Genomic DNA, 14,541 nt, shown 5'->3' on the forward strand with positions numbered 1-14,541 from the left:
TCAGTATGTTGATCCTTCCTGCCCGGGAGCAGAGGATGTCTTTCCATTTTCTGATATCATCTTCAATCCCTCTTTTCAGAGTGCCATAGTTTTCAGAGAAGAGGTCTTTGATTTATTTTGTTAGGTTGATTCCTAGGTATTTCTTTTTTTTTGGATGCTATTGTGAAAGGAATTATTTGCCCTATATCTCTCTCAGTGAATCTGTTGTTGGTGTAGAGGAAAGCTGTTAATTTTTATGTGTTGACCTTGTATCCAGCTACTTTACTGAATTTGTTTATTAAGTGTAGAAGACTTTTGGTGGCCTTCTTTGGGTCTTCTATATAGAGTATCATGTCGTCTGCAAATAATGACAATTTGACTTCTTCATTTCCTATCTTAATTTCTTGTATTTCTTTCTCTTGTCTAATTGCTGTGGCTAATGTTTCCAAAACAATATTAAACAAGAGTGGTGATAGTAGTGGACATCCTTGTCTTGTTCCTGATTTTAATGTGAAGGATTTCAATTTTTGACCATTTAGTATGATATTGGCTGTTGGTTTTTCATAGATGGCTTTTATCAGTTTGAGGTAGAGGACATCTATTCCAATTTTTTGTAGGGTTTTTATCATAAATGTGTGTTGAATTTTGTCAAATGCTTTTTCTGTGTCTATGGAGATAATCATATGGTTTTTGTCCTTGGGTATATTGATATAGTATATTACACTTATTGATTTGCATATGTTGAATCATCCCTGAATCCCTAGGATGAATCCCACTTGATCAGGGTGTGTGATCTTCTTGATGATCTTCTGCATTCTATTTGCCAGTATCTTATTAAGGATTTTTGCATCTATGTTCATTAGTGAGATTGGCCTATAGTTCTCTTTTTCAGTTGGGTCTTTCTCTGCTTTGAGGATCAAAGTGATGCTTGCTTCCAGGAATGAATTTGGGAGTATTGCTTCCCTTTCAATTTCATTGAAGAGTTTCAACAGTAGTGGCAGCAGTTCCTCTCTAAATGTCTTGTAGAATTCAGCAGTGAAGCCATTGGACCTGGGCTTTTCTTAATTGGTAAGTTTTTAATTATGTTTTCAATTTCATTGGTTGATATAAGGTTGTTTAGAATTTTTAGATCTTCTTCATTCAACTTTGGTAATTCATATGTATCTAGGAACTTGTCCATTTCTTCTGTGTTTTCCATCTTATTGTCGTATAGGTTCTGGAAGTAGGTATTGATGATCCTCTGTATTTCTTCTGGGTCTGTTGTAATTTCACCCTTTTCATTCCTAATTGCATGGATTTGGGCCTTTTCTTTCCTTTTTCTGGTAAGGTAGACTAAGGATTTGTCAATTTTGTTGATTCTTTCGAAGAACCAACTCTTGGCTTCATTGATTTTTTGTATCATTCTCTTAGTCTTCATTGCATTGATTTCTCCTCTGATCTTTGTAATTTCCTCCCTTGTATGAGCTTTGGTGTTGTCCTGCTCTTCTTTTTCTAGAAGCTTGAGGTTCAGCATCAGGTTGTTTAATTGCGCTCGCTCTGTTTTCCTAATATGCATATTCACTGCTATGAATTCCCCTTGTTAAGACTGTGTCCCATAGATTCTGATATGTTGTATTGTCATTGTCATTTAATTGAAGGAACTGTCTGATTTCTTCTTTAATTTCCTCTGTGACCCATTGGTTATTCAGAAGTGTGTTGTTCAATTTCCACATGTTTATGAAATTTTTTTGAGTTTCTTTTGCTATGGATCTCCAGTTTCCCCTTACTATGGTCTGATAATATACCCGGGATAACTTCCATTCCTTTGCATTTACTTAAACATGTTCTGTGAGTGAGTATGTGGTCTCTTTTGGAGAATGAGCTGTGCACAGCTTAGACGAATGTGTATGCTGATATTGTGAGGTGGAACACTCTGTAAACATCTGTTACATTTATTTGTTCGAGTTTGATTGAGTTCTAGTATTTCAGTACTTATTTTTTGTCTAGTTGATCTATCTATTTGTGATAGTGGGTTATTGAGGTCCCCCACTACAATTAGTGCATATATGACTTTTCATGTCTGTTAGTATTTGTTTTATATAGTTGGGTGCACTAGTGTTTAGTCCATAGATGTTTATGATTGGTGCCTCTTCCTGTTGGAGTGTTCCCTTTACAAGGATATAGTGTCTTCCTTTGTCTCTCTTAATCGTGTTGGTTTGAAATTTACTTGATCTGCAAAGAGGATAGCTACTCCTACCTTTTTTGGGGTTCCTGTCGCATGGAGTATTGTTTTCCACCCTTTATCTTTTTGTCTGTGTGTTTCATTTTGAATTAAGTGTGTTTCTGGTATGCAGCATATTGTTGGATCTTGCTTCTTAACCCATTCTGCCAGTATATTTCTTTTGATTGCTGAATTGAGACCATTAACATTGATGGTTATAAGTGATACATATTGAGTTATCATTGTCATGATTTCTTCTTTTGTTTTGGAATCTTCTCCTTTACATATAATTTCTTGTCATGCCCAATGGGTTCATTCTGTTGTGCTTCCTGGGGTTGTGATCCTCATTTTCTGTTCCTAGGATATTGTCTTAAATTTTTGGAGTGCTGGTTTGGTATTCATGAAGTTCCTAATGTGCTCTTTCTCGTGAAAGTATCTTATTTCTCCATCAATTTTGAAAGATAGTTTTGCAGGGAACATCAGTCTGGGTTGGAGGCTATTTTCCTTTAGGGCTTGGAATACATCACTGCAAGCTCTTCTTGCAGTGAGTGTTTGTGTTGAGAAGTCTGCTGTGATTCTGATGGGCTTTCCTTCGTATGTGATTCATTTCTTTTCTCGACTGCTTGTAGAACTGTGTTCTTCTTTTGGGTTTCTAGAATGTTGACAGTTATATGCCTGTGTGTAGATTTTTTTTGATCAAGGCTATTTAGAGTCTTATATGCCTCACTTATCTGTATGCCAAGTTCTTTTCCCCTACTTGGGAAATTTTCTGCCATTACTTCTGTTAACAGTTTTTTTTATGTTATCTGCGCACTCTCCTGTTTCTTCGTTGACTCTAATCAGTCTTATGTTTTTCTTCTTTTCATTGTCTAGCAGCTGGTGGACTGATTTCTCATGGTCCCTTACAAATTTGAAGCAGTTTTTCTTTTCCTGGTCACTAATTGCAATCTTATCTTCTATATCTGAAATTCTGTCCTCAGATTTGCTCATTCTACTGTGTAGACTTTCAATGGAGTTTTTGATCTCCTGGAAATCTATTTGCATGTGTTTTATGGATTCCATATGTTTCCTATATTGGGATTCCATCAGGTTCCTCAGTTCCTCTCTAGATTTATTAATCATGTCTTGCACTACTAGCACAATCTCTGCTTCTATCTGTGAAATTATTTCTGATTTCATTTTTTCCAGATCTTCTTTTGTTGCCAGTTCAGGGAGTCCAGGTGGTTGAGTATCAGAGTGTTCCATCTTATTTCCCTTTGGTATTGCTGTAGGTGATCTGGAAGTTTGGTTTTGAGACTTGTTTATGTGTCTTCTCATTTTGACGGGGGGAGGGGATGTGCTATTGGCGCCCACACTGCTCACCTCCTCTGGGCTGGGATTGGTAGAAAGGCGGCCTTGAAGGCCATACCTCTGAGCTGAGAGTGGTAGAATGGCAGCCTGGAAGCCCCTTCCTGTGGGCTAGGAGCGGTGTAAAGGTGCAAGAGATCTCTCTTTTCATGGTCAGTAACCACAATCCTGTCTTCTGTATCTGATATTCTGTTTTCACATTGGCTCATTCTGCTGCTAATACTTTCAGTAGAGTTTTCAATCTGGATATCTGTGTGAATCTGTTTCATGGATTCCATTTCTTTCCTATGTTGGGCATTCATGGCTTCCATCATGATCCTGAGCACATCTATTTTTTCATCTGTTTCTGTTCTAGAGTCACTAATCATGTCTTTCATTCTGCTCACCATCTCTGTAGATATGTGGGAAATTATTTTTGTTTTGAATTTTTCTAAAGCCTCGTTCGTCTGTTTGGTTACTTCCTGTGCTATCAGTTCAGGGTGTCCAGGTGGTTGATTATGAGATTTTTCCACTTCATTTCTCCCAGAATTTGCCTTGGGTGAGTTGGATGTCTGGGTTTGTGCCTTGCTTAGGTGTCTTCTCATTTGTATTTTTGTTGTTGTTGCTGTTTTTAGTTTAATTCCTGGGTTGATACTTAAACATTGCTTATTGTAAATATCTTTGTTGCTTGTATTTAGAACCCTTACAGAATAATTGTTTCTCAGAGGAGTCTTCCAGAGATAGTTGGTGTTTAGGTTTTGAATCTCTAATGATGCTTAGGCAATCTTGTTTTCAGTATTCCAGGAAGGACAACTAATTAGATCAATCACAACACTTTAGCCCAAGTGATACAATCAGCAACAACAATAGCATCAAGCACAGCTTAGAAAACGACAATTTGTGGTAGCTATTAATTTATCACCTTTAACCATGTGAATTAAATCAAAATCGAGGACCAGCCCAAAATATGTTTATAGTAAATAAACTCTTCAATATAGCAACTTTATCCTTGTGGTTGAGGACTTAGAAGGAGTTGGGGAGGGAGGGATAGATAGAAGGATAAAGTAAGGTAGAATTGATGCCAGAGGACACAGCACAGGAAGATCGGGCAAACTTTGAGAAACTGTTGAAGATGAGAGAAAAAGACAGAACAAAAGAAGAAAGACAAGAACAGAGCATACTCACATCAATAGGGAAGCTAGAAACTGTATTTACTTTCCTATAAAACTAATGACAATCAAGGGAAGGAAAAAGAGAGAAGAAAAGAAAAAGAAAGAAAAAAGAAGTCCAACTTAGGACAGGAATAGGAACAAAAATGGATAGAGATGCAGCACAAAGTGGGAGAGCAAGTGAGTGAGAAAGTGAGACAGTGAGTGAGAGAGGAAGAAAAGAAAAAAAAACAGAAAAGATAAATTTGAAAAAAATAAAAACTAAAAATATGAGAAAAAACTAACTTTGAAAAAAAATTAAAAAAAATAAAACTACTCCTTCAGGTATGTCTCTGCTGTCACAATAGACAGCATGGGCAGGAATGAGCAGATTCAAGTCACTGAGTCTCAGCAAACCAGCAGCAGTCCACTGAGATTCAGGCTGATTTCTGACTGGAAGGCCCAAGTTGAGATCTCTGACCTCCTGCTGTATTGAATTGTGTAAGGTTCTATTGCAGGTTCCAGCTGCCTTTCCCCTGAAGATAGTCCAGGTTCTGATGGGAGGTGATGATCCCTCCAATTTACCAACTACAGTGGTCTGGTGTGCCTTTATTGCAGAGATTTTCTTCACTTTCCCAGTAGGGTTCAATTTTCATCAAGGAGGCTCAGAGAGGCCCTCTCTCTGTTGTTCACTTCTGTTGTATCTTCTGGAGGTCAGAACAATGGCCTTTATGACCCCCTGCACTGGTGCCCTGTGGCCAGAGGGAGTGCGGGGGTGGTGGGCTTGAGGCCTGGGTGGTGCTGCTGGTGCCCTCAAGGCTGGGTTCCTTGGAGGCTTGGCTCCTGGGAGGCCCAGGGAAGCCTGAGGGTCGGTGCTGCTGGCAGCCCCCGAGGCTCAGCTCCTCAGTGGCTCAACTCATCAGTGACTTTTTGAAACCTATATTCTAGTAATTTGGAAAATAGAAAAGAAATAGATAAATTTCTGGACAGAATGACCTATGAAACTTGAACAGATCAATAAGAAATAATGAGAGTGAAGCAATAATAAAAAGTCTCCCACAAATGGGTTTACTGCTAAAGGCTCTCATACTATCACATGAAATAGAAAAGGAAGGGATGTTTCCAAACTCATTCCAAAAGGCCAACATTACCCTGATACCAACAATGGATAAGGGCAACAACAATTACAAGTCTATAGGCCAATATCCCTGATAAACATAGATGCAAAAATCCTTAATAAAATACTTGCAAATTAAATTCAACAATACCTTAAAATATCATGCATCATGATCGAATTGCTTTTATTTCAGGGTTATAAGACTATTTCAGTATATTCAGGTCAATAAATGTAATACACTACATAAATTAAATCAAAGATAAAAATTACATTGCAGACCAGATAATGAGGATTGAGGCCTAATTGACCTTCTCTGCAAGCACAGAAGAGAAAAACAGCAAGCCTCCTTTCACAACATGCAGACATGCTAGCACATTGCAAGTTCCAGTGAAGAGTCAGTACAGCTGCAATCCGGATGTTTACCTGGGTACATGCTATAGATAACAAGAGGCAGATGAATCTTCTAACCTTGGTTGCTCCAGTGTCTAAGTGAATAAAAGTGAGGTGAGCCAAATGCTCAGAGCTCTTTGTCCACTTGTGGCAAAGAGCCCCTAGCCCCTTCATTCCAAATTATCTTTGTGTATTTTGTCTTTCATCTTCATTTGCCCCCTAGTCAGGATAAACTCATAGGCAGGTTCCTACTTACATAAACATCTCAGTTGACACAGAAAACACTTTTGACAAAATTCAACATCCCTTCATGATAAAAGCCCTGAAGAAACTAGGTATTGAAGGATTGTATCTCAAAATATCAAAGGCTATGTATAACAAACTCACAGTCCACATCATTCTGCATGAAGAAAAACTGAAAACATTTCCTCAAAATCAGGAAAATGCAATGATGTCCACTCCTACTCCTCCTATTCAATAAAGAACTTAATATTTTAGCTATAGCAATTAGGAAAGAGGAAACAGAAGGGAAACAAGAAAGTAAAAATTCACATTATCTTATTTGTAGATAAGATACTGAGAAAGCTCTAAGGATTCCACCAAAAGACTTTTAAAAGTAATAAATTCAGCAAAATAGTAGGACACATGTAGACATTTAAATAATTAATAGCTTTTCTACGTACCAGTAAAGAAGCCACTGGGTGACAAATCAGGGAAAGAATTTTATTCAAAGTAGCCTCAAAAAATTCAAAAATACTCAGGGGTCAAGCTAAGTAGGAGGTAAAAGACTTCTAAATTCTGAATTACAGAAGATTGAAAAAAGAAACTGAAGAAAATAGTAGAATATGGGAACCAAAGAAAAAACAACACCAAAAAAATCAAATAGTCCAATCAATAAATGATCCAAAGAACTGAGCCAACACTTCTTAACAAAGTACAAATGCCCAATAAGTATATGAAAAAAAAATTAACATCTTTTACCATTAGGGAAATACAAATCAGAATAATGAGATTGTATTTACCATAGTCAGAATGGCTATCAATACAGAAAACATTAAGTCCTGGTAAATTGCAGAAAAAAGGAACCCTTATACACTGCTGATTGGAATGTAAATTAATACAGCCCTTATGGAAAGAAGTATGGAGATTCCTCAAAAAACTATAGAACTACCATTTAATCTACCTTTACCACTCTTTGGTTTATACCCAATGGAATTAAAGCCATATTGCAGCATATTATAGCATGTTACCTTCATGCCCATGTTTATTGTGGCATAATTTACAATAGCAAGATATGGAACCAGCCTAGTGCCCATCAACAGAAGAATGGATAAAGAAATTTTGGTATATTACATAATGATGGATTATTATTCAACTGTAAAGAAGAATGATATTGCAATTTGCAGGAAAATGGTTGGAACTGGAAATCTTCATTTTAAGTGAAATAAGCCAGTCAGAGAGACAAGTATTGCATTTTCTCCCCAATATGTAGAATCTAAAGAAGATGACATGAAAATAGAGGGAAGACTATTTTTAGGCAAATGGAAGGGAATATGGGGGCTGTAAAATGGTGGACAATGGTAGAATGGATATGATGAACATATGCAATGATACCTAATATTTTATAAAGTTAATAGGCATTAATAAATATTTAAAATGAATGACTCTTTAACCTAGTTTCATTAACTTTTATTTTTCTTACAATTTCTATTTTTTTAAACCAAGCCCATTTGGCCAGTAGGTGCCCTTTTTCTAAATCTTGAATACATAGTTGTTAACTGTGTTGTTCTGTATTGTGTTGTTCTGTATTTCTTTGCCTTTTATAAATTACCTGCTGGATTCTGGAGCTTGTTCAGATTTGATACATTTTTTTTTAACAAGACCATAGATGGTATAACTTTTTATCAGATGGCACCCTAAAGATGATAGCCACTAGCAGTTAATTCTTGCCTTTTTTAATTGGAGGTGCAAATAATATTTTAATATAACAATTAGTTTCATATGTCAGAATATTTTAATAAAAATGTTTCTTATAATCTAGTTGTACAGTAATCCAGTTTACACTGGAAATATAAATGCTTGATTATTTTTCTTTCAGTTTTCAAATGAATGAACAAGAGGAAGGATGCAAGAATGGCATAAATGATTTCTTCTGTCCTCATTTTAGTCCTATAGAATAGTTGTGTGGGTATCTGTAAACATTTCTTTGAATATGAATCCTTTTTCTACTACTCAGAACCCTGTGAAATTTGACAAGTTACTTCATTTCTCTGAAATCAACTTTCCAGAATTTGTTGATAGACTCATAATAATATTGTTCCTGTAGGGCCAATATGAGATTTGGATCATTATATCATGTACCTCCAGAACATAGAGTATTTTTTTCAGATAGTTTTCTTTATTAGTACATGTTTGCAGCACATAATGTTTACATTCTTCTGGGAAGTTGATACGTGTACATAATATATCTTAATTCCTTTTTCTCCATTCCCTTTTTGATAAGTGTGTGATAGTAATACAAGAATCTGTTAACTGGTGATATTATTTTAACTGGTTTCACCACCTTTGAAAAAAATCATTATTACTTGGTCAGTGGTTTTATAGAACACATTTCATAGATTTACTCATGCAAGAAGAAGCTTGGGTCAGATGTTAATTGGACAAACTATTGACTCCTATTTGAAATTAAGCTTTGTTTTCTTTATCTCTGACATACTGTAGAATGGCTCCTTAACTGGCAGCTATAAACCCCCTTCAGATTTGCCTGCTATAGAGGGGGACTGTGTGTCTTTTAGGAAAATGATTTGCAGAGTATATATTGGTGTCATACAATTTGTATTTTTATATCTAGCCATTTCAACCTATCAAATTTGAGGAAAATTGAACTATTGTATTGTTATAGTAAGTGTCCAAACAGGAACTTAATTGTATTGAATTGGAAATCTAGAGGACTGCAAAGGAAAATGCTGGACTTAGCCTGGCATTTTTGTACACCTTTCAGCTTATAGAGTGAATTGGTCTGAAAGGTGAGAATCTCTCAGATTTTGGGAGACTCCTTACATATATGAAGGATTGAAGTGCTAAGCCAAATGGTTGTCACTTTCAGTCATTCATTTCCTTTCAAATTTAAAGTAAGACCTCTTATTTCTGTTGGTTGTATGATGGCTGGACACCAACCCACATCATGCTTAATGCAGAGGTTTATTGCTTTGTGTGGTAAATGATTCAAGGATATCTTAGTGTGTAGTACAGGTCACTCTACTTGGTCTAAAGCCGAAACCTCCCTGGTTGTGGCCAAGGGCTGTGAAAAGCATTTGAGCTTAGGTTTCAGCACAATAAGGGTTTGTTCTGTATTTTTTTTCAATGCTAAAATTTTAACTGTTTTCTTTTTAATTTCAGAGAGAATTTCACAAAAGATTTGCATAGTTATGGATATGAAAGAAGAAAAAGAACATGCAGGTTATCTTCTTGAAACAGTGCTAAAAAATGAATTAAATGTAAGTTTGATAGACTTTACTTGATTGCCCAAAAGTTTTGTAGATAAAGATATCTTCCTTGAAAAAACATAAGAAAATTATTGAATCCCATTGCTATAATTTTGCCTGGATGAGATCCTTTGGTCTTTAACACTTAGGACTTGAAATGAATTCCAGCCCCTTTTCACTTCCTCTGCAGACTTTCTCTGATGCCATGTGTGACTTCCTCTAGAAAGCTCTGCTTGATGCTTTTGCTCCCAAGCAAAGGCCCAGACTTTTCTTGAGTGCCATATTGCCCACATGCTAGGGGCTTAGCAAATTTTGTTAATTATATGAAACAAGAGTGAGATTGAGAAGATGGATGGGAATAAAGAAAGACAGATGGGGCCAAAAGATGGGAAAATCAGTAAGTAAGTGTATGTACCTCGTTTTTTCATTAGTTAATTAGTTAACTCCTTAGTTAAACTCCTAATATTAAGGCTAGGAAAGTAGAAGCAGTGATAAGTGGGAGGGCATCCATAGGAACTATGTACAATTTTTGCCACTAAAACTTCCATAACATGACTATTTTAAGTTTTGAAGTATTTAGGTTGCTTAAACAATTTTAATACACTTTAATTTTCTGCTTTAATTCAAATGTCAAATTTATCAGAATGTATGTCAACATACAGTGACTTTGTAATGTACATGATGTACATTTCTTGTCAAAAGCAGAAAAAAACTCATTTTTGTTAGCATGCAGTTTTATGACAGCACAGTTGGAAAGAACTGGCACTGATATTAGACTGTACTTGGATGTCACTTGCTTTGCTTAATTTCTTTATCTGTAAATGGAATATATTAAAAACATTCAGGAGGTGTGATCAAAACATGTGGTGATTGTAAAAGTGTAAAAACATTATTACAGTAAAAGACACTACCCACTCAAAATACTTATGGTAGGATAATTATCCTATCATTCTTGCCACTTTCTGATCAGTTCTGGAAGTCCCCTTTCATAAGTGTCCTTTGGAGATGTGAACAAAAATGCAATGAGTGCTGCTACCGAGTGCCATCACACAATAGACAGGCTTGTCTAAATATTATGGTGTGTCCTCATCCAACATATTCACCAGATCTGGCCCTGGGTCACTTCTGGCCCTTCTCCAAAGTCAAATGACCATCAAAGGTAAGTTCTCTTGAATCTTTTCAGGACACCCAGGCAGCCGTGACTCAACAGAAGATACCTCCAAAAGAGGACTTCCAAAACTCCTTCAGAAAGTGGCAAAAAGGATAGGATAAATGTTTTTGAAGCAAGGGGAAGCATTTTGAGGGGAATTAATGGCAATGTTTTTCTTTTTTACTAAAATATTTTTTTTCAAATTTAAACATTTATCTCATGTTTCAATCAACGCCTCACACTTTATGAAGGTGGTAAGGTTGAATAGAATATATTCAAAGTACTTATTCTTTGTTATATAAGGAAATATGTATTTAATACTCACCCTAAACCCATTTGTTGATAACCCTGGAAATCATTTTAGCTGTCTAAAACTAATCCTCCTACAGATTATCTAGTGAGGATGCATGGGACAGTGTTTACAGTTCCATGTGAATAAAATATTCCTTGGCTCAAAATCTTTAGGGTGATTTTGGTTAGATTAAAAATAAAAGAATGCAAAACACCTGGGTGTTTTGTTTTTCCTTGAGCATCTTAAATATGCAACCTCTTATATTTTGATCAAATGTGATGAAGATCTTATTTTTCTTTCTCTTATAAGTGATGTAGTGTCCTTGTCTGGATACCCAAAGAATTTTTCCTTTGAAGTCTTTTTGTTTTTATTAAAATTTTTTTCATAATAGCCATTTTCATTGATATTTCTTGCTGTATAATGTGTTTTTTTATTCTGTAGTTTAAAGTCTTTAATGAAAATTCTTAGTACTTTTTTTTAGTATTTTCTTCTACTTTTGTTTTCTTGTTTAGAGATTGCTGATGAATGAAGGTTATATATTCTTTCCCTATCTGTAGCTATTATTTTCTCTTGGAATTCTTTAATCTCTTATTTTTTTAAATTTTAGAGTTTTCTTTGTATCTTCTGTTTCTTTACATCTTAAAAAGATGTGTTTTTTCACTTTGCTGTTCTTTTTTAGTCTTAATTTCTGTGATAAGCGAATTATTTCTGTTTTTGCTTCCAAGTTATTCCAGTTCCACTTAAAATTTCATTTAGCTTATTAAATATAAGATTCCATTTTCATCTGTATTCTGAGCAGTTCTTTCTGATGTACATACATCACTTGTGGAAACATCACTTTGCTCTTTATTTCATATATTAAAATTTTATGAGACTTGTTTGAAATTCTCTACTGGTACACCTTTTAAAGAAAGATAATGTCTCCTTTTAGGAGGAAGGAGTGGGTTAGAATAATCTTTGTAGCGTAATGGTGTAATATTCCTCCTTTATTTTCACAAAAAGCTGAAAGATAAATCCATGTCATTTCTGCGTTCTCAACTCTGTTGCCCTCCTCCTATGCCTGAGTATTCTCTTTTCTTTATTCCTAGCCTACCTCTCTCTGCCAGTCTAGACTCTTCCTTCAGGTTGGTGCTTTCTTCTATAAAAGTGCTTCCGTCTATTAGTTGTGAGTGTTCTTTGGGCCCAGTCTCCAGATGTCCTTAGCAAGATGAGAACCTTCATGTTGCTCTTTTATATTCACCTGTGAGGTTTCACCCATAGAGGCCTCTCTTGGCTTCTTTTGTTTTCAGACTTGCCTGCTAAACTAACCAGAACGTACCTCATGATGATTGTGGCAGTTCTAGTGGTGTTGGTTTTCTTCTTTCTGCTGCAGTGTGGGTCTATAGGTGCTGGCGATTTATCCCTCCCTACTGACACTGGTTTTGTGATAGATATTGCCTACAGATTTCTAGTTTTGATATCCTTCTTATACTCTCTGTTTTTATAAAGGAATCCACAGAAATTCAAAGACTAATGCAACTATCTTTGCAGAATCTTTCCCCTCTTTATTCTTAAATAAAATGGCTCTTTTGCCCTTTTCTAATTTTAAAAACTTAAATTTCTTTTTAAATTTTAAATTTAGATATAGTTGGCAACTTTGACATTCTTTAAAAAAATAGGTTTTTCTTGAGGTTAGGTATTCACTTATAGAATAAACAGAGGTAAGTAATATATATATATATCCAAAAGAAAGAAACATTATTTTCTCAAGAACCTCTTGTTACATCTTCTTTTGAGAGGATACATTAGACTATTTGTGTGTAATTTTCAATGAGCTATTGTAGAAATTTTTGAATTTTAATTTTTAAACATTTTTATTTTGAATCAATACATAATTGTATATATTTATGAGGTATAATGTAACATTTCAATAAAAAATATATAATGACCAGATCAGGGTTGGTGTATTAACCACCTCACACATTTATCATTTTATTTTGTTGCAAACATTCAAAATTTTACTTGCTTTTATGAGATATTCAATTACTGTACTTGTCAACCATGGTTACGCTGTTGTGCTGTAGAACACTGGACGTCCAATATAGAACTTCTGACGGGGAAGTTTGGATGTCCTGCTATTTTACTTGGAGAGTCTTGTTGACCTTGGAAGATGTGGTCTCCCTACTTAGCCCTCCATAGCTTCTAGATTTGTTTAACAAACTGCTAAGCCACAGGAAGGCTTATCGTAATTTTTTCTCTCATAAACAGCCACAACCCAACAATTTTGCATAACTTTCTTTGTGCCTGCAACAGTACTATACACTTTTGTCTTTAAAATCACCCTATGACTTCCCCCTTTGTTTTACAAATAAACTTTCTGATTTTAATGATTTGCATTAGTGAATATGGGTGGTAGTTAGTACAATATGGTTTCTACAAATTAAAATTCTTCTAAGAAAAAGTGAAATGAAAGAAGAGAGACTTGTTACATTTGACAGAGGCCTTATATTTAAGGTTTAAAAGAAGTTATCCTGTTGGGAAACAATGTATCTGTACTTTTGTAATTTTTCTCTTTCCTTATAAAGGAAATTTATCTTGTGTTTTTCATCCAATAATTTATAGCAAACACAAAATGACACATATTCTAACATTTTTTCTTTCTTTCTTTTTTTAACCTGTGAGAGCTTTTGTTTCTTTTGAGAAGAACATATAAAAAGAATGAAGTCACCACTTTTGAAATCTGTAGGGCAGATCAGTGTGGGCGTGGAGCTGCTCAACAAACAATGGGAATATTGTTTTACTGATGTGAGAAGAAAAAATCCTCTCATTGAAAATGAAGAGATTGGGTATGCTTATGGTAATTACCTGTGCTAGAATTTTGAGACATACCTTAGGGGTGATCCAAATGTCTAACTCTGGTTTAATGGAAGACATCAAATTCATGCAAGAGGTTCCTAAAATGTAAAAAAAGGAACTAACTGGTTAAGAGACGCCTCTCTCACCCTCATACACATTTTATTGATACATGAATTACAGGGCTGTATTACCAGTCTTGCTGTATCCCTTGTTGTTTTCTTTTTCTTTTATTTTTTTAAGCACTTTGAACAGAATCTGCTTACTTTAGAGATAGAACTGACCAGAGATACATCAAGATATCAAATAGCGATGAAAGGGAGCTCTTTCACTTCTTCCTCTCAGAAAATATTGAAAAATAGTCTGAAAAGTAGTAAGTGTGTATACGTAGGAAAATGTGATCAGCCTTTTGTTTGTTCCTTAATTCATTGTTTATAAAACAATAAATGCCTATCATAATAGAGTCATTGGTATAGATTTGAATGAAGCAAGGATGGTTCTCAGTTCTCAAAGAGGTTATTGTCCAGGTGGAGATAAAACAAACAGCTGGAAGTATAAAAGAGTGTTTAATTACAAGTCATTATGGATATTGTAAGGAAAAACAAACTGCTTGTGTAAGAAA

The 14,541-nt window shown here is 35.2% G+C and overlaps 1 protein-coding gene across 8 annotated transcripts in view; it reads left to right on the top strand.

Annotated features, from left to right (window-relative positions):
• Positions 1-14,541, top strand: part of Crppa (CDP-L-ribitol pyrophosphorylase A) — a 310,773-nt gene that overhangs the window by 101,856 nt on the left and 194,376 nt on the right. For all 8 annotated transcript variants that reach the window (XM_087206687.1, XM_087206689.1, XM_013070300.3 and 5 more), the window contains one exon: positions 9,560-9,657. In XM_087206687.1, coding sequence (XP_087062813.1) covers positions 9,560-9,657 — 98 coding nt within the window. The remainder of the gene's footprint in view (positions 1-9,559; positions 9,658-14,541) is intronic.

Source organism: Heterocephalus glaber, unplaced genomic scaffold, assembly GCF_053883595.1.
Source record: "Heterocephalus glaber isolate CG9 unplaced genomic scaffold, H.glaber_assembly_v1.0 deba00000676, whole genome shotgun sequence".
NCBI classification, from domain to species: Eukaryota; Metazoa; Chordata; class Mammalia; order Rodentia; family Bathyergidae; genus Heterocephalus; species Heterocephalus glaber.